This window comes from Pan paniscus, chromosome 2, assembly GCF_029289425.2.
Source record: "Pan paniscus chromosome 2, NHGRI_mPanPan1-v2.0_pri, whole genome shotgun sequence".
In the NCBI taxonomy this organism is placed as follows: Eukaryota; Metazoa; Chordata; class Mammalia; order Primates; family Hominidae; genus Pan; species Pan paniscus.
This window is the reverse complement of record NC_085926.1, coordinates 153,783,425-153,801,476: the sequence shown is the minus strand read 5'-3', so window position 1 is coordinate 153,801,476 and position 18,052 is coordinate 153,783,425. Positions and strand designations below refer to the sequence as shown.

General features: G+C 42.4%; 1 protein-coding gene across 2 annotated transcripts in view; it reads right to left on the bottom strand.

Moving 5' to 3' along the window:
• GMPS (guanine monophosphate synthase) overlaps positions 1–17,730 on the bottom strand; it is a 68,493-nt gene extending 50,763 nt beyond the window's left edge. The window contains exon 1 of one of the 2 annotated variants that reach the window (XM_055110612.2): positions 17,587–17,730. In XM_055110612.2, the coding sequence (XP_054966587.1) occupies positions 17,587–17,631 (45 nt within the window). In that variant the 5' untranslated portion in view covers positions 17,632–17,730. Of the gene's footprint in view, positions 1–16,187; positions 16,624–17,586 lie in introns of those variants that run through there. The other variant, XM_003806090.5, reaches the window with a different exon arrangement.
• Between the last annotated feature and the right edge of the window lie 322 nt (positions 17,731–18,052).

Sequence of the window (18,052 nt, the reverse complement as noted above, 5' to 3'; positions counted from 1 at the left end):
AGAAGCCACGCATCTCTGAAATTACAATATATCTTAAATATTAATATCTTAAAATTCCACTAGTCCAATGACACAACTATCATTGCCATTGTTAATATTATGTTAACTCATATTGAGTCACATAAAGTTGCAGAAAAGCTTTTCCTTAAGGGAAAGGGATTCCCAGTGTGTCTCAAGGAATTTCTCATAGAACAGGAAGACATCCCAAGGCTTCAAGGGAAGAAACAGAGGTGAGCCCAGCTAAGTCATCAGAAGGCCGGGCACGGTGGCTCACGCCTGTAATCCCAGCACTTTGGGAGGCTGAGGCGGGCGGATCACAAGGTCAGGAGATCGAGACCAACCTGGCTAACATGATAAAACCCAGTGAGCGGAGATCACATCACTGCACTCCAGCCTGGGTGACAGAGCAAGACTCTGTGTCAAAAAAAAAAAAAAAAAAGTCATCAGGAATAGACATGCTAGATTTTTTTCTTTTTTCTTTTTTCTTTTTTTTTGAGATGGACTCTTGTACTGTAGCCCGGGCTAGAGTGCAGTGGCGCGATCTCAGCTCACTGCAACCTCCACCTTCCAGGTTCAAGCAATTCTTTTGCCTCAGCCTTCCGATGAGCTGGGATTACAGGCACCTGCCACCACGCCCGGCTAATTTTTCATATTTTTAGTAGAGATGGGGTTTCACTATGTTGGCTGGGCTGGTCTCAAACACCTGACCTCGTAATCCACCCGCCTCGGCCTCCCAAAGTGCTGGGATTACAGGCGTGAGCAACCGCACTCAGCCAGACATGCTAGATTTTTATATAACTCACCAAGTTTGCCATTTCTCTATGTATTCTGTGAACAGTTGAGTAAGATCCCTAGAAAAGTGTAGCAACTTATTATTCCTACAATTATGAATGAACAAGTGCAATCCCTTAATATTTTAGTCAGCAAAACATTTAAAAACCAACTGAAGGCTGAGCACCATAGCTCACACCTGTAATCCCAGCACTTTGGGAGGCTGAGATGGGAGGATCACTTGAGGCCAGGAGTTTGAGACCAGCCTGGGCAACATGGCAAAACCTCATCTCTACTAAAAATAGAAAAATTAGCCAGGCATGGTAGCACATGTCTGTAATCCCAGCTACACCGGAGGCTGAGGCACTAGAATCACTTGAACCCATGAGGCGGAAGCTGCAGTGAGCCAAGATCATGCCACTGCACTCCAGCCTGGGCTGTGACAGAGCGAGATTCTCCCAAAACATAGAACAAAACAAAACAAAACCCTATGTGTAAGTAGTACATGAGTCTTTCAAGTTTGTCTAAATAAGTCTCTTTCTATATACAGGTTAAACATCCTTAATCCAAAAATCTGAAACATTTTGGATTTTTGGATTAGTGGCACTCAAACAGTAAGTATAATACAAATACTCCAAAATCCAAAATCTAAAATACTTCTGATAAAAAATTCTAGGTATAGCTGACAGTTACACAGTTGTTCATTTTAGGTAACAAATGTATAAAATGCCTTTAGAAAACTGTGTTTATACCTGAGAAAAATCTGGAAGTCACAAGACATACCCTGATGCAATAATGTACAATATTAGATCTACATTTGGTCATATAAACAATGCTTACCAATTACCAACTGTTTCATGTTGCCTAAATTATGATCACTAACTTTTGTTCCATTAGTCTTATATTAACAAATGTGTAGATATTAAATATAAACAAAAAATTCAATCACTTAATTCATCTGAGTTCATTTTCACTACCTCCTTTAATCTGAGTACACAACAGATAGGATTCTATGGGAATGCCTTCAATAAATTACTATGTTTAAGTTTTCAGTGTTCGACAGATTTGGGAAATACAAGTCTCTACTGACATATGTTATGTCAGCTTTTCACTGCTCTTGGTTAATAACTTCATACATTGAGAAAACTCTTTTCCCTAATGAGATTTCAAGCTAGTAGGTATTCATTAAAGACTATTTAGTTTCTACGTGTTACGTATATTGCTTCAAATTCAATTATTTTTCCTCCTTAACTGAACCAGTTTGTACCTCTGACTGCAGCTTCATCTTCTTTTGCTAACCAAATACATCTCTTAGTTTTTCAAAGTAGTCCAGACTCTCTTCTACCCTATCTACAAGGGGCCAATAGCTCCTTTCAAGTTCATGTGGGCACCTTCCCAGAATATAATGAACAGCTGAATGTACTATCTAAATCAATGAACTAAAAAGCAATTTAGCTTCAACTTAGTTACCAGTTCTAGCACCCACCTAAAGACAGCCAGAACCCCATACACATACCCTAATCATGGAATTGGGTTGATGAATTCTATCTTCTCAGGTAAATTGAATACAGTTCTACTGTATGTAATCTGCACATTATGAACACTAGGGGTAAGAAAATAGAACAATTCTCTATTATCTTTTTCTTCTAATTTGAGGGGAAATTTAAAGTTGGTCCAGGGCCACAATTTCTAATCTGATTTTTTAATCTTTGAAATCAACGCCTATTTTCCCCTCGAGTTTCAATTATCCTAAGACTTGTCTTTCCAGAAAGTTAAGGCAATACTATTTTGTTGACACAATATACATATGTGACCAGTTCTCAAATAACTACGAAAAGTTGGCACTGTTGACTAAAATGAAAGTATACTGTTTTTTACCTCGTGATTTTTTTTTCTTTTTTTTTTTTTTTGTGGAGGCAGAGTCTCGCTCTGTTGCCCAGGCTGGAGTGCAGTGGTGCGATCTTGGCTCACTGCAACCTCCGCCTCCCAGGTTCAAGTGATTCTCCTGCCTCAACTTCCCAAGTAGCTGGGATTACAGGAGTGCACCACCATACCCAGCTAATTTTTGTATTTTTAGTAGAGACGGGGTTTCACCATGTTGGCCAGGTTGGTCTTGAACTCCTGACCTCATGTGATCCACCCACCTCAGCCTCCCAAAGTGCTGGGATTACAGGTGTTAACCACCATGCCCAGCCTGCCTCATGATATTTAAATCCTTTTAATATTAATATATTATTAATATAATAAAGATTAAAATCTTTATTATAGCTAGTTTTTCTATTCAATAACAAGCATTAGCCAACTGAGGAACAAGGTTATCTTTGCATAGGTTTAAACCAGTATCAATCAGCCCAAATCAACCTGCTTGTTTCCTAAAGCTGGCAACATACACAATTTTGAAAAGGGTAAACATTCAGTAAAAACTGTTGTCAAACTATCAAAATATTAGAAGGAAAAGTTCTGAACTATGTTCAGTCTGATTAGTTGTTCTGTTAAACTCCTTGGGTTTTTTCTTACATTCACCTTTAGTTGTCTTGACTCACTCTGCATTCCTGAGGAGACTGAGATCTAGTATTTTAACAAAAATTACTTTTGAAGGTGATTTCAAGTATGTGCACATGTGTAGCCTGTTTGCATGAAGAACCAAAGGCATCTTGCAAAGAAGCGAACAAATGAAAACAATACAGATGGATACCCAAACTCTGACTCGTTCTCTTCAGTTTGTCTCCCCATACTATCAATGTACTAATAAAGATGACCTTAAAATACAAGACAGTTTTTATGAAGAGATGAAAGATAATCAAAGGGCTGTATTTTTCTAAATATACTGAATTTGTGAACACTCTCAATTTTGATTATCATGTGATCACTATTCCTAAAATATTAACACATTTATACATTTTTTTTTCCTTAAGAAATAAATTAGGCTAGGCACAGTGGCTCATGCCTGTAATCCTAGCACTTTGGAAGACTGAGGCGAGTGGATCACTTGAGCTCAGGAGTTTGAGACAAGCCTGGGCAACATGGTGAAACCCCATCTCTACTAAAAATACAAAAAAAATTAGCTAGGCGTGGTGGCGCACACCTACAGTTTTAGTTACTCGGGAGCCTGAGGCATGAGAATGGCTTGAACCCAGGAGGCAGAAGCTGCAGTGAGCTGAGATAGTGCCACTGCACTCCAGCCTGGGCGACAGAGTGAGACTCTGTCTCAAACAGAAAAAGAAAAAAAATTAAACTTCAAGTAATAGAGTGTCACAATTTCACAAGTATTTAGTATGTGGTAGTATGTGGTCTATTTTTCAAGATGTTTCTGTACTTCATAAACCCAGTCTCTTTTCTACATACAACCCTTTCTATTATACAGCATACATTAATTGCACCACTGGAAATAATGAATAAAATCTGAAAAAACTATTTACAAAATTGGTAAAATAGTATTAATAATGAGAATGAATCAAGCATGTATTCTGACTTTACCAGGGTAACCACATAGATAGTGAAGGAACGCTTTTAAGCAAACTGTTACCAGTTCATGACAAAAAAAGAATCCATAAGTTTTATATAAGCATCCATAAATTTGCATAACAAGTTGACAAAGTAAATTTATTTCTGTTGCATCTATAATAAAAATTGGGGGCTTTTAAAATATATCGGATTTTAAATTTTCATTTGTCTAGAAATTTATTGTATTTTACAAAAGTAGCAGTCCTCAGTACTGGAAATGTTTTTTAAATGGTCTTCATTGCAGATGTTTGAGAAGCACTGAACGGTGGCTATTAAAACCATTAAGTAAAAGGTTAATGAGAAACCTGATAATGACGGATAAGCTGGTAACATCTGAATCAACTAATGCAGCTTAACATACAAAAACAGACAACCAGACATATGTAACTCTCTTACCGTGATGCACTACATAAACATGAATGAAAGACTGGTCACATGTTGATAACTGCTGAACTGGATAGGGACCTGAGGGATCATTATACTCTTCACTGTACTTATGCAAATGTTTTCAATTTTCCATATATAACATCGTTGGCCCTAATTCTTCATCATTCCCTGTATCCATGATTTTATCACTTAAGTCTGCAGCTTGTCCTATTATAGATAGAACATACTTCCTCACCTTTGTCACTGGGCTCAAGCACAAGACTTGCTTTGGCCAATATAATGAGGGCAGAAGTCATAGTACACCAAGTCTTAATCAGTCTTCATTTATTTTTATTTTTTTTGAGACAGGGTCTCACTCTGTCACCCAGGTTGGAGTGCAGCGGTGCGACCTCAGCTCACTGCAACCTCTGCTTCCCAGGCTCAAGCAATCCTCCCAGCTCCGTCTCCCAGGTGGCTGGGACCACCCATGCATGCACCACCATGCCTGGCTAATGTTCTGTATTTTTAGTAGAGACAGGATTTCCTCATGTTGCCCAGGCTGTTCTAAACTCCTGAGCTCAAGTGATACACCCACCTCAGCCTCCCAAAGTGCTGGGATTGCAGGTGTGAGCCACCAGGCCCTGCTGCTTTAAGCAGTCTTAATGTTTCTACTTGCCTCTTAGACTTCTGCCACCATGAGAACATCATGAGTATACTAGTCTCAGGAAAAGGACAAGATCAAGTGGAGCTGAGCAATGTCAGCTGACCCACAAACTCACGAGCAAAAAATAAGTGCTTATGTTTGTATGCCACTTACATTTTGTGATTGTTAATTACCATTACCGTGGCAATAGCTAACTGAAATGCCACAGTACAATTTTAAAAATTAGTATCATCATATGCCTTCGTGAAGATGTTTCTACCACCAGCTTAAGTAACATTTAAAAAACTAATATCAAGCCAGGAGCAGTGGCTCACGCCTGTAACCCCAGCACTTTGGGAAGCCAAGGAGGGCAGATCACCTAAGGTTGGGAGTTTGAGACCAGCCTGACCAACATGGAGAAACCCTGTCTCTACTAAAAATACAAAATTAGCTGGGCATGGTGGCACATGCCTGTAATCCCAGCTACTTGGGAGGCTGAAGCAGGAGAATCGCTTGAACCCGGGATGCAGAGGTTGTGGTGAGCCGAGATTATGCCATTGCATTCCGCCCTGGGCAACAACAGCAAAACTCCGTCTCAAAAAAAAAAAAAAAAAAAAAAAAAATAACTAATATCAAAGCATCCATAGCAGGCTCTTAATTATTAACATACTTTGTCAAAACATCACATTGTACCCCATAAATATATACAATAAATATTAATAACATATTTTGATTCTGCCTTTGCTAACAGAAATACATAAGAATGTAAGTAAAACTGTACCAAATGTCTATAATTATGGTCATCTCTCGGTGACTTTGTCTTTATGATAAACATTACACTGATTCTTTGGCTTTAGACATTAAAATACAAACGCACACTTATTTTTTTCTTTTTAATAAGAGGGTAACTAATGAAGGAAAGACATCAGAGAAAAGAAACCACTGAGAAGCACTATTAACCTCTAGAGAGCCAGACGTGGTTAACCCAAGATGTACCACCTTAGGCAAGATAATATGCCTAACAGACAAACCGATAGAGATTTTCTTAATAACTGAAAAAAGTTTTAACTTAAAAATACTGCACCAATACCAAGTTTGCATTTTTTAAAAACAACTTTGTTAAATCCAGAGTGCTTCTGATTCTATTTATTGTTCAAGGGAATGTTGTGAGTGACAGAAATGTTCTATATCTTGATTGGGGTGATGGTTACATGACTACATATATATGTCAAAACTCAACTACATACTTAAAGATCTATGCACTTCACTGCATGTACATTTTACCACAATAAAAACAAGCAAAACAAAACACCTATTAGTGAGTTTTTTAAACTACCACCTCTCTCCACAAACTGACACTAAAGATACAAAACTGATACAAAAAGATACTACCACAATGAGCAACTGTTACCCTCAGCCTTCAGGGGCACTCATGGTAAAGCTCTGCCATGGTCAATAACAAGGCCAACAATCATCCAAATCTAAGAGCCAGTCTGTTAAAAAACCCTAAGTCAGATTAAACCCACCTTAGAAAAGATACAAAAATTATCTCAAAATGAAACAAAGACATAAATAAGAGCAAAAACTATAAAACTTTTATAAGAAAACATAGGTAATTACACAAATCTTTGTGATATGTATTGAATGAGGCCAACAGTTTTTTAGATGACACCAAAAACAAAAGTGACAAAAGAAGAAATAAATTAAGCCTCAAAATTAAAGGTTTTGGTGCTTCAAAGAACACCATTAAGAAAGTGTAAAAAGATAACCTACAGAATGGCAGAAAATAATCACAAATCATATTGATAAGAAACATCTCTAGACTTAAAAAAACTCTTAAAACTCAATAAAAAAGAAAAATAATCCAATTTTAAAACGGGCAAAAGAATTAGCTGGGCGTGGTGGCAGGCGCCTGAAATCCCAGCTACTCGGGAGGCTGAGGCAGGAGAATTGCTTGAACCCAGGAGGTGGAGGTTGCAGTGAGCTGAGATCACACCACTGCACTCCAGCCCGGGGAACAGTGCGAGACTCCGCCTCAAAAAAAAAAAAAAAAAAAGGGCAAAAAACACCTGAACAGACATTTCTCCAAAGAAAATACAGAAATGGCCAATAAGCACATGAAAAAATGCACATAACCAGTCATTAGGGAAATGCAAATCATAGCCAAAATGAGATCCCACTTCACAGCTACTCTGATGGCTATAATCAAAAAGACAAGTGGGTCAGGCGTGGTAGCTCATGCCTGTAATCCCAGCACTTTGAGAGGCCAAGGCAGGCGGATCACCTGAGATCAGGAGTTCAAGGCCAGCCTGACCAACGTGGGAAAACTTCAACTCTACTAAAAGTACAAAAATTAGCCAGTGTGGTGGCGCATGCCTGTAATCCCAGCTACTTGGGAGGCTGAGGTGGGAGAATCGTTTGAACTGGGGAGGTGGAGGTTGCAGTGAGCTGAGATAGCACCACTGCAGTCCAGCCTGGGCGACAGAGACTCTGTCTCAGGAAAAAAAAAAAAAAAAGACAAGTGCAGAAAAGGATGTGGAGAAATTGTGATGGCTAATTTCAGGTACGAACTTGACCAGACTAATAATACCCAGATAGCTAGTAAAGGATTATTTCTGGGTATGTCTCTGAGGGTGTTTCCAAGAGAGACTGGCATTTGAATCAGTAGACACAGAAAGGAAGATCCACCCTCATCCAATGTGAGCAGGCATTATCCAATAGCTGAGGCTAGGGCAGAACAAAGTCAAGGCAGGGGAAAGTCAAATTATCTCCCTTCTGGAGCTAGGACACCTTCTGCCCTTGTATATAAGAATTTCAGGATATGGCCTTCGGATTCCAGGACTTGCACCAGCAGCCACTCTCCCATCACCCTCCCCTCATCCCTCTCCCACCAAGGTTCTCAGGCCTTCAGACTCACACTGAGAATTACACCATGGACTCCCGATTCTCAGGTCTTTGGACTTACACTAAGTAATGCTACCAGCTTGGTAGGTTCTCCAGCCTGCAGACAGTCTATTGTGGGACTTCTCAGCCTCCATAATGGCGTCAGCCAATTCCCCTAACAAATTTCCTCTCATATATCTCTCTCTATATATATCTATTATCTATTTCTCTATCTATAGCCTACTGTTTTTCTGGAGAATCCTGACATAAACTGCTACACAGCAGACAAAAATATAAAATGTTGCAGCTGCTTTGGAAAACAGTCTGACAGTTCACTAAAAGGTTAAACGGAGTCACTATATGACCCAGAAATTCCACTCCTAGGTTTATACTCAAGAGCATGAAAACTTTTGTCTAGATAAAAACTTATACAGAAATGTCCATGGCAGCATTATTCATAATATTCAGAGTGAAAACAACCCAATGTTCATCAACTGATGAGTGGATAAATATAAGGTGGTATACATACAATGGAATATTAGCAGGTAATAAAAAGGAATAAAGTACTTATTCACGCTACAAGATGAACCTTGAAAGCATTATGCTAAGTGAAAGCCACAAAACACCATATATTTTAAGAGTCTAGTCACAAAATGTCCAAAATAGGTGCTACGGTCTGAATGTTTGTGTCCCCCTAAAATGCATATGTTGAAACCTAATCACCAATGTGATAATATTAAGAGGTGAGGTCTTTGGGAGGTGGTTAGAGCATGAGGGCAGAGCCCACACGGATAGGATTAGTACCCTTATAAAAGAGGCCCTAGGGGCTGGGCACAGTGGCTCATGCCTGTAATTCTAACACTTTGGGAGGCCAAGGCAGGTGGATCACCTGAGGTCAGGAGCTCGTGACCAGCCTGGTCAACATAGCAAAACCCCGTTGCTACTAAAAATACAAACATTAGCTGGGCATGGTGGCGCATGCCCAGCTACTCGGGAGGCTGAAGAAGAAGAATGGCTTGAATCCAGGAGGTGGAGGTTGCAGTGAGCTGAGATCGCGCCACTGTAGTAGCGAGACTCTGTCTCAAAAAAAAAAAAAAAAGGCCCCAAGGTGAGGACACAGCATCAAGCACTTCTATGACCCAGGAAGTGGGCCCTCACCAGGCACTGAACCTGCAGGTCCCTTGATTTTGAACTTCTCAGCGTTCAGAATTGTGAGAAATTTTTGTTGTTCATAAGCCACTCAGTTTCTGGTATTTTGTTTTAGCGGCCCCAACAGACTAAGACAATTGGCAAATCTACAGACAGAAAATGAATTTGTGGTTGACTAGGATTGGGAGGGAGCGGTGGTTGCAGGAAAATGGGGACCCTTGCTGAAGGGTAGAGGGTTTTTTTTTGGGAGGAGGGATGAGAATGTTTTTTTGACTGTACAAATGGGGGGTGATGGTTGTACAAATCTGTGAATACACTAAGAACTATGGGGTTGGATACTTTAAATAAGCAGAGTACATGGTATGTCAATTATATCTCAATAAAGCTGTTATAAAAATTTTTTTAGGAAAAGTAAATGGTAGAATCCAGATTGAGGACATGGATGTTGACTAAAATTTCTTTTAATTTGCTTGCCAAATAATAAGTATAATAAAGTTCTACTGCTACCAATAACATCAAAATAATGATATATCTACAGGTACTTTTGTTCATCTAAAATTTCCAAAATTAATCAGAGATCGTTGATCCAAAATTTGTCCAAAGCAGAATTTTAGAAATCTGGAGTCCTAAATTTACATTCATAATAGGATTCAGAAGAATTACTGAGACTCGTTCTCCAAATTGCAAATGAGATAGAAATTAAATTTACATGGACCGCTGTGAGTTTTGAGATTAAAAGGTTACTGTTTTTCCAGTGACAAACGGGAGTAACTAAACAGAAAACTTCACATGTCCAGGCAGCTTAAAAGGTTTGGGAAACATCCCTTGCAAGTGTTATGGCAGACTAGAGAAGATTATTTTACCTTAGGGTCAGGTTCAGTACTGCTGGCTCACACCACTTTTAAAACACAGGTAATTAATGACACTCAGTTTTCAAGAATTTTAGAATAATACTCTTATTATATAATTAACTCAGAAAAATAATGCTAATGTATACACACTAGACTTAAATTTTAGCCAAATTTTAAATACACATCACTGGGGAGAAATCAGAGCCAAACTCAGAACAATATGTGCTCTATAAATGGAGTGACCATATGGTCCAGTCTGCCCAGGACTCTCCTGATGTACATCTGTTATTCCGATATCCCACCCAGCTTAACATTTGTCTCAGATTTTTCTTTTTAACAACATACTATGAATAACTGCCTTAAAGTAAAATAGGACGGGTCTGTTAAACTTTCACCTTATATCTAATACCACCTTTGGCTATGGCTTTGTCTAGTGTTGTGTGGGTTGCAAGCATAGTAAACAGAGTTCTCATTTTTAACTTCTCGTTCAGTCTGAATGCCAAATACTGGTAACACATCCTTCCTTACTCTTTTCTAATAAAATCAAGTACTCTTGGACACAGGCAATTAAGGATAGCTAACTCTATCTAGTCTTGGGTGATGACAGGAGAAATATCTGAAGTTGCTATTCCTGCCGGCTACTCAGTGTACCTCCCAGTTGTGTTACAGCCACTCCTCACCTTGCAAGATGCACAGGAGCCTCGAGGCCATTATAAGCTGGGTCACTGGGAAATATGGGGTATTTGTGTAACACATGCAGGAAAGAGACGTTATATGTCCCTGTGTATAATGTACAGAAGACAGTAATCTGAACACTCTTGCTACAGGAGTTTTGCCATTTACTTACTAATTGTATTGTGTAAATCTACAATTTTTTTGTATGTAATATTTTATTTTGCAGCAATTATTATAAATTTAAATTTTCCACACCTTCTTTTTTTATGCTCATGTGCCCCAGTTTAGAGATCTTATTCCCTTTCACATTATAACAATCTTAATGAGTGTATAGACTTAACTATATAATCTCCTAGGTCCTCAAAACCATGAACCTGAAGCCATAGCAAGGGTCCACCAACAAGAAAACCAATTGACTGTTATGTTTTTACTATAATAAAGCAATTTTTTTAACCACCATCCTTCTTGAGCAAATACAGAAGCATCTCTATTCCACAATAAGCATGAAAAAAATAATATTCTACGCAACCCAGAATTGTATATGCCACACAAAGATTTAAAATTCTATGAAACAATTATTTTTCTGTTGATTCACAAAGTGCTTCAGAATTATGCATTAACCCTGACACTTTCATTCATTTTCAGCATCTAAATATGGTTTAGGTTAGAAAGAGGCATAAAAACAAAGTTTAAGGCCAGGGCCGGACACAATGGCTCACGCCTATAATCTTAGCACTTTGGGAGGTGAGGCCGGTGGATCACCTGAGCCCAGGAGTTCGAGACCAGCCTGGGCAACATGGTGAAACCCCATCTCTACTAAAAATACAAAAGTTAGCCAGGCACGGCGGCATGCGCATTTAGTCCCAGCTACTCAGGAGGCTGAGTCAGGAGAATTCCTTGAGCCTGGGAGGCGGAGGTTGCAATGAGGGGAGATCATGCCACTGCACTCCAGCCTGGGTGACAGAGCAAGACTTTGTCTCAAAAACAAACAAAACAAAACAAAACACAGGGTTTAAGGCCAGGCACAGTGGTTCACACTTGTAATCCCACGACTTTGGGAGGCCAAGGTGAGCGACTCACTTGAGGTCAAGGGTTAGAGACCAGCCTGGCCAACATGGTGAAACCCTGTCTCTACTAAAAATATAAAATTAGCCGGATGTGGTGGCACACGCCTGTAATCCCAGCTACTCGGGTGGCTGAGGTACAAGGATCACACAAGGATCACTTGAACCAGGGAGGCGGACATTGCAGTGAGCCGAGATCATGCCACTGTACTCCAGCCTGGGCAACAGAGCCAGACTCTGTCTCAAAAAAAAAAAAAAAAGAAAGAAAACAAAGTTTAAGAATGTACCACAACAGCAAAATTTGATTATTCTGGGTAGCAAATAATTATTCATTACTTCAAACAACATCCTTTGGAATGTAATTCATTAACCTTAAAAAAGTATCAAATACATTTGTACAAGTATAAGACAAGTCTATACTTTTTGTAAAAATTCTTAAAAGACTGAATTATTTTCCTTAAGTGACAAGTTGGCCCACGCTAAAGGCAATGTCATTCGAGATTCCTGGAGGAATTTCAAAACCTTTCAGGTCTAAGAACACACTACACTAAAAACCATTCCTTTTGTCTGCAGCAGTTCTTCCACTCTAAATGAATATCCTAACGGAATAAAATCTGAAAAATCTAACTTTTATCTAAGAAAAAAATTTACTAAGTTGTGACAAAAGGTGATATAGTTGTTTAATTCTCAGTACATCCCAGATAAAAATCCCAAGTTATATTCCCATTCCATTCAAAATCTTAAATTTGGAAATTCCAAACTTAAAATTAACATTATTAAATGCCATTAAAGATTCTGTATCACATGCAATCACTAAGGGAGAGTTTATAAAACATCTTTCATCCAAGTATGATATAACCTAGTCATAACCTCTCAATGATAGGACAGGTACCACCTTTACTCCAACCAAGAGTTTCACCCTTAGACAGGGGAAAAGAGTAGTAAACTTGACAAGTCACCCAAAGCATTACTCTGATAATGCTGCCTTAATAAAACTCAAGTTACTATGTCAAATACACCCTTGCCATAATAAAAAGTTTTTAAAGAAAAGCTGATCACCTATGCTGTGAGGATGCAAAGGCATAAGAATGACACAATGGACTTTGGAGACTCAGGGGGAAAGGGTGGGAAGCGGGTGAGGGATAAAAGACTACATACTGGGTATTGTGTATACCGTTCGGGTGATGGGTGCACCAAAATCTCACAAATCACCACTAAAGAATTTGCTCATGGCTGGGCATGGTGGCTCACGCCTGTAATCCCAGCACTTTGGGAGGCTGAGGCAGGTGGATCACGAGGCCAGGAGATCAAGACCATCCTGGCTAACACAGTGAAACCCTGTCTCTACTAAAAATACAAAAAAATTAGCTGGGCATGGTGGCGGGCGCCTGTAGTTCCAGCTACTTGGGAGGCTGAGGCAGGAGAACTGCGTGAACCTAGAAGGCAGAGCTTGCAGTGAGCCGAGATCGCACCACTGCACTCCAGCCTGGGCGACAGAGCTAGACTCCATCTCAAAAAAAAAAAAAAAAAAAAAAAAAGAACTTACTCATGTAACCTAACGACACCTGTTCCCCAATAACATACGGAAATAAAAAATTTAAATAAATAAAATGCTGGCCAGGCACAGTGGCTCACTACTGTAATCCCAGCACTTTGGGACGCTAAAGTGGGAGGATAGCTTGAGCCCAGGAGTTCCAGACCAGCCTGAGCAACACAGCGAGAACTGTCTCTACAAAAAATAAAAATTAGCAGGGCGGGGTGATCCACGCCTGTACTTCCAGCTACTCAGGAGGCTAAAGAAGTCAAGGCAGCAGTGAGCTGTGATCACACCACTGCACTCCAGCTTGGGTGACAGAGCAAGATACTGTCTCAAAAAAATATATAAATTAAAAATTAAATAAAATATTGTGTATAAAAAATAATTAAAATAACTCAAATGCTTTCATAGCTTTTAGGCCCCTCTCCAGTTTCTATCATGCAAAAACGCCGTTTTAGAAAATCCTGATAACTGAAATGTACCAGAAACAGGAATCAAAACCAGCTCTTGCCCAACTTTTAATTTATGAACTAAGATACACACAGCCAAGGCCCAATCAATGTACAAAGTAAGCCTTTCCTCCCAAGGGAAAGGTGGTTCAGTGGTAGGCTATGGAAAATAAGACTCCTACTTATTTCCAGGTGGGCCTCTTAGAAATATGCATAATAAAGTAGGTGATATAAGGTATTTCCCCATATTTAATATCTCTTTACTTAAAATGTTTATGATCAATGGCATGTTATGGTTTGTCAGGACTTTCTTCCTCAGGGATACATACAATAATCATAGATTTGATGAAATATATTAATTCTCCAGATGTTCCTCTTGAAAATGCTTCCAATTCAGTCCACAACTAATTGTTAACATAGTTTTTAAAATGTTTAATTATGCTATAAAACATAAAGAACCTTGAAATAAAATTAATTCACCCTAGGCTCAAATATAGCAAACTGATAAGATTATCTTTGTCATTCCAACTCGAGCAAAACAAAGAAAAAATACCAGTTAGGAAAAAGAAAAATCCTCTTATATACTCTGGAAACAAATCTTACACTTTTCTGTCACTTAGTTTTGTGAAAATACTCCTCTCAAATGCACTATATATTTTTCAAAGCCCATAAATTAAATTTCAGTCCTTCTAACACCAGTTATTTCATCTATCAGCATAAAAATGAATCTTTCCAATGAGTTGTAAGGCTCAAAACTAGACAGAAAAATGCTTTGCAAGTCGACTAGTAATCGGGAAAGAGCTGGACAATGGGGTTTACATTTGCTCCTTAGGTCAGAAACTAAAGGTTTGTGTGTCTTAACAGCTCCCTGGACCTAAGCACCACTGGTGCCTTGGTTTAAAAGAGTTAAAATCAGCTACCTTATAATCTTTTACTCATTGTTCGACAAATACTTTTTGAATGATTACCGGGTGCTAAGCAACCATTCAAGAGGACCTCCTAAGATGTGACCCTTGAGCAGCACCTTTTAAAAAGAATGTTAAAATTCTGCCTGAACAAGGCACTACTATCTGACGTAGGGCACCAAATCCACCTCGAAGTATACAATCCCACCCCCCGAATGAAATTTAATTAAGTTTTTTCCTAAAGCTAGGCCCTCAACAGCGTACAGAAGGAGGTGTATCTTAATGAAGTAAATCGCAATTCAAAACTGCACGGTTTCCCGCTGGCAAAACTGACTTAGTGAAGGTCGGAAAGAACTCCAGGCCAATGAAAATTTTAATACAGAGGTGAAAGCGAAGGTGCCCAATTCAAAAGCGGGACGAAAGTAAGAGGAACGGTCTAAGAAAAAAGTGAGTTGGAGGCGAGATGAGCAGCAGCGGTCAAACGTGCTCTCCCCGCCGGGTACGTCAAGGCGGCAACTTTTCCAGCACTCCGGAACTCCGGACTGCCCAGGCCTCGGGCGAGCTGGCACGGCTCGCGTCCCGGGGAGGGACCCCAAGGGCGGGGAAGCGGGTTACCCCGCAAACCAGCAAGCTCGACAGGGAGCAAGCTGGACGGGGGCGGGACCTGGACACACACCCTTTCCTCTCTGAGAAGGAAGCGGGGAGGGAGAACGGAGTGCGCGACCCTGGGGCCACCAGCCCTCACGCGGGCCTGCAGGGGCGTTGGGGGAGGGGGAAGACAGTGCAGCTCCGAGGGGTTCGTCCAGAACCGGCCTAACCGCCGCGGAGCCCAAGGCTGGCGGGGGGAATGGAGCGGGCCTCGCCGAGGGCAGGCGGGAAACGGGGTGGCGGGAAGACCAGAGGCCGGCCCAGCTCCAACGCCGCACAGGAGGCCCCGACCCTGCCCTGCCTTCGGCGGGCCCCGGGATCGCCACAACGGGCCCCCAGCCTCCCAGAGGGACGGGGTGGGAGCCGAGGAAGCCCCCACCCCGACACGCAGACACACAAGCCCGCTCGCCTCCCTACCCCCACCCTCACGCCGCGCTCGCGGGCTCTGCGCCCCACAGCGGCGCGGGGGAGGCGGGGGCCAGCGACGCGGCCGCGGGGAGCTGATGCCCTCCCCGACGCCCGGACCTCGACACGCAGACAAGATCAACAAAGCATCGCCGCTCCCGAGATAAAACATGCCACAGGCCCCGACCAGGGACTCTACGACGCGTGGCTGCCCGGGCCGCAGGGCTGCGCGGACGGGCTGGGGGAAGGGGGTGGGGAAGGGCCCCGCGGGGTGGCTCCCCGGTCCGGGAGCCTCGCCTCCGCCGGGATGCGGTGCTGCAGGGACCCCCATGCTGACCTTGGAGTCTCCGTTGCACAGAGCCATCGGGGCCAGGGCCGGGGCCGCGGCGGTGACGGCGACAGTACGAGACGGGGCGGGAGGGTGCCGGAAGGGTCGGCGCCGCGGGCCGAGGTTGAGAAGGAGGCCTGGTCGAGGAGCAGCCGGCAGCGGAGAGGAGCCAGCCGCCAGAAAAGCGCCGAATGGAGCAACAGCAGCGGAGCGCGGGCCCCAGCGCCGCGGGAGAGAAGACCAGCAGCGCGCACGCTGCCCCCGCCTCCTGCTTCCGCCCCGGCCGGCCACTGGGAGGAGCCAGAGCCCGTTCGGCTTGGCAGCCGAGCCTCAGATACCCTCCGCAGCCGCCGCCAAACCGGCCGGCCCTCGAGAGGAGGGGCTCGCGGCGCCCGGCCCCGCCCCCAGCCCGGTCCCCGCCGGCAAAGCCGGCCGGGTCTCCCGCGGCCCGCCCTTGGGAGGAGGAGCCCGCGGCATCCACCGGCTCCGCCCCTCCTGCCCTCGCACCGAGGAGCCCGCCCCGGGAGGAGGGGCCTGTGGCGCCGGCCAGGAGAAAAGCCGAAGCCGAATCCGAGCTAGTTTGCTGCTGCCGGATTTGCCTGCTACCTTGGACGACTTCGGGAGACTGGCGGCACCGAAGAGGCCTCCTGAGAGCTGGGCCCCTGGCGGAACTCTTAGCCGGTGGCGTGGCCTTATCTCAGGTTGCTGGACATGGAGGCCAAGGCTGCTTTGGAAAGTTCCGTGGCCATATCTCAAGGATGTCATTGTAGGAGCTGATCACTTAGATACTTCAAAAGTTATACAGCTCCCCACAAATACAGCAGGTGCAGTATTTCCAAAGAAAAGGGAGTTTGGGAGTGGTAATCTGGTGAGCAGCTGGCCCAGGGAACTGGTCGTGAAGCTCTGTTTGCACAACAGTGTTTTTATTGGAATTGTTTGTGGGGAAGGGGCTGCAGTCCCTCCACCTACCCCTTGGCAACCATCATGATGAGGTGTTACTTTGAATTTGGTTACCTAGAGGCCTAAATCGAGATTGGGGTATAAAGAATAATACTTGAGATGGCTTCCAGCTAACAAAGCCTTTCCACAAATATTTTTATTATAATACAGCCAACATTTTGCTGCAGTCATTCTTGTGTCAGACTGTAGTTAGGGTATTAAGGAGCCAGAGTGAGAAAATACTTTAAAAGCTAACTTTAACCAATCCCGTGAAAGTAGTAAGGTAGGACTGATGTTCTTATCCTTTTTACAAATGAGGAAATTGAGGCTTAGTGAGATAATGTGCCTCTCAGTATAGAATGTAAGGCCTGCCCAATCTGGGAAAGTGTAGACAGTTTATTAGTGAAATATTTACAAAAACGAAAGGCGTAAGGTCCTAGTGGGCCTGAGACTTAAGTATTTCGCTTACCTTTTTTTGAACGGAAAATTGAATATTTGAACTCTCCAAAGCCATGGATACTGGCTTCTCTGGGTAGGTCTGTATGCACAATCTAAAGAAGAGTGCAGTAACCAATAGGAGAACCTCAACTTACATAAACATCCACCCCTAATGGAATGGAATGTGATGTGATATACTGGCATTAAGGATTGGCTAAGTCCCATCTATCTTAAACAATGCTTAGTTTAAATATATTCTAGGCTGGGCGTGGTGGCTCACACCTGTAATCCCAGCACTTTGGGAGGCCTAGGCGGGTGGATTACCTGAGGTCAGAGTTCCAGACCAGGCTGGCCAACATCATGAAACCCCGTCTCTACTAAAAATACAAAAATTAGCCAGGCGTGGTGGCATGTGCCTATAATCCCAGCTACTCGGGAGGCTGAGGCAGGAGAATCGCTTGAACCCGGGAGGTGGAGGTTGCAGTGAGCCAAGATCA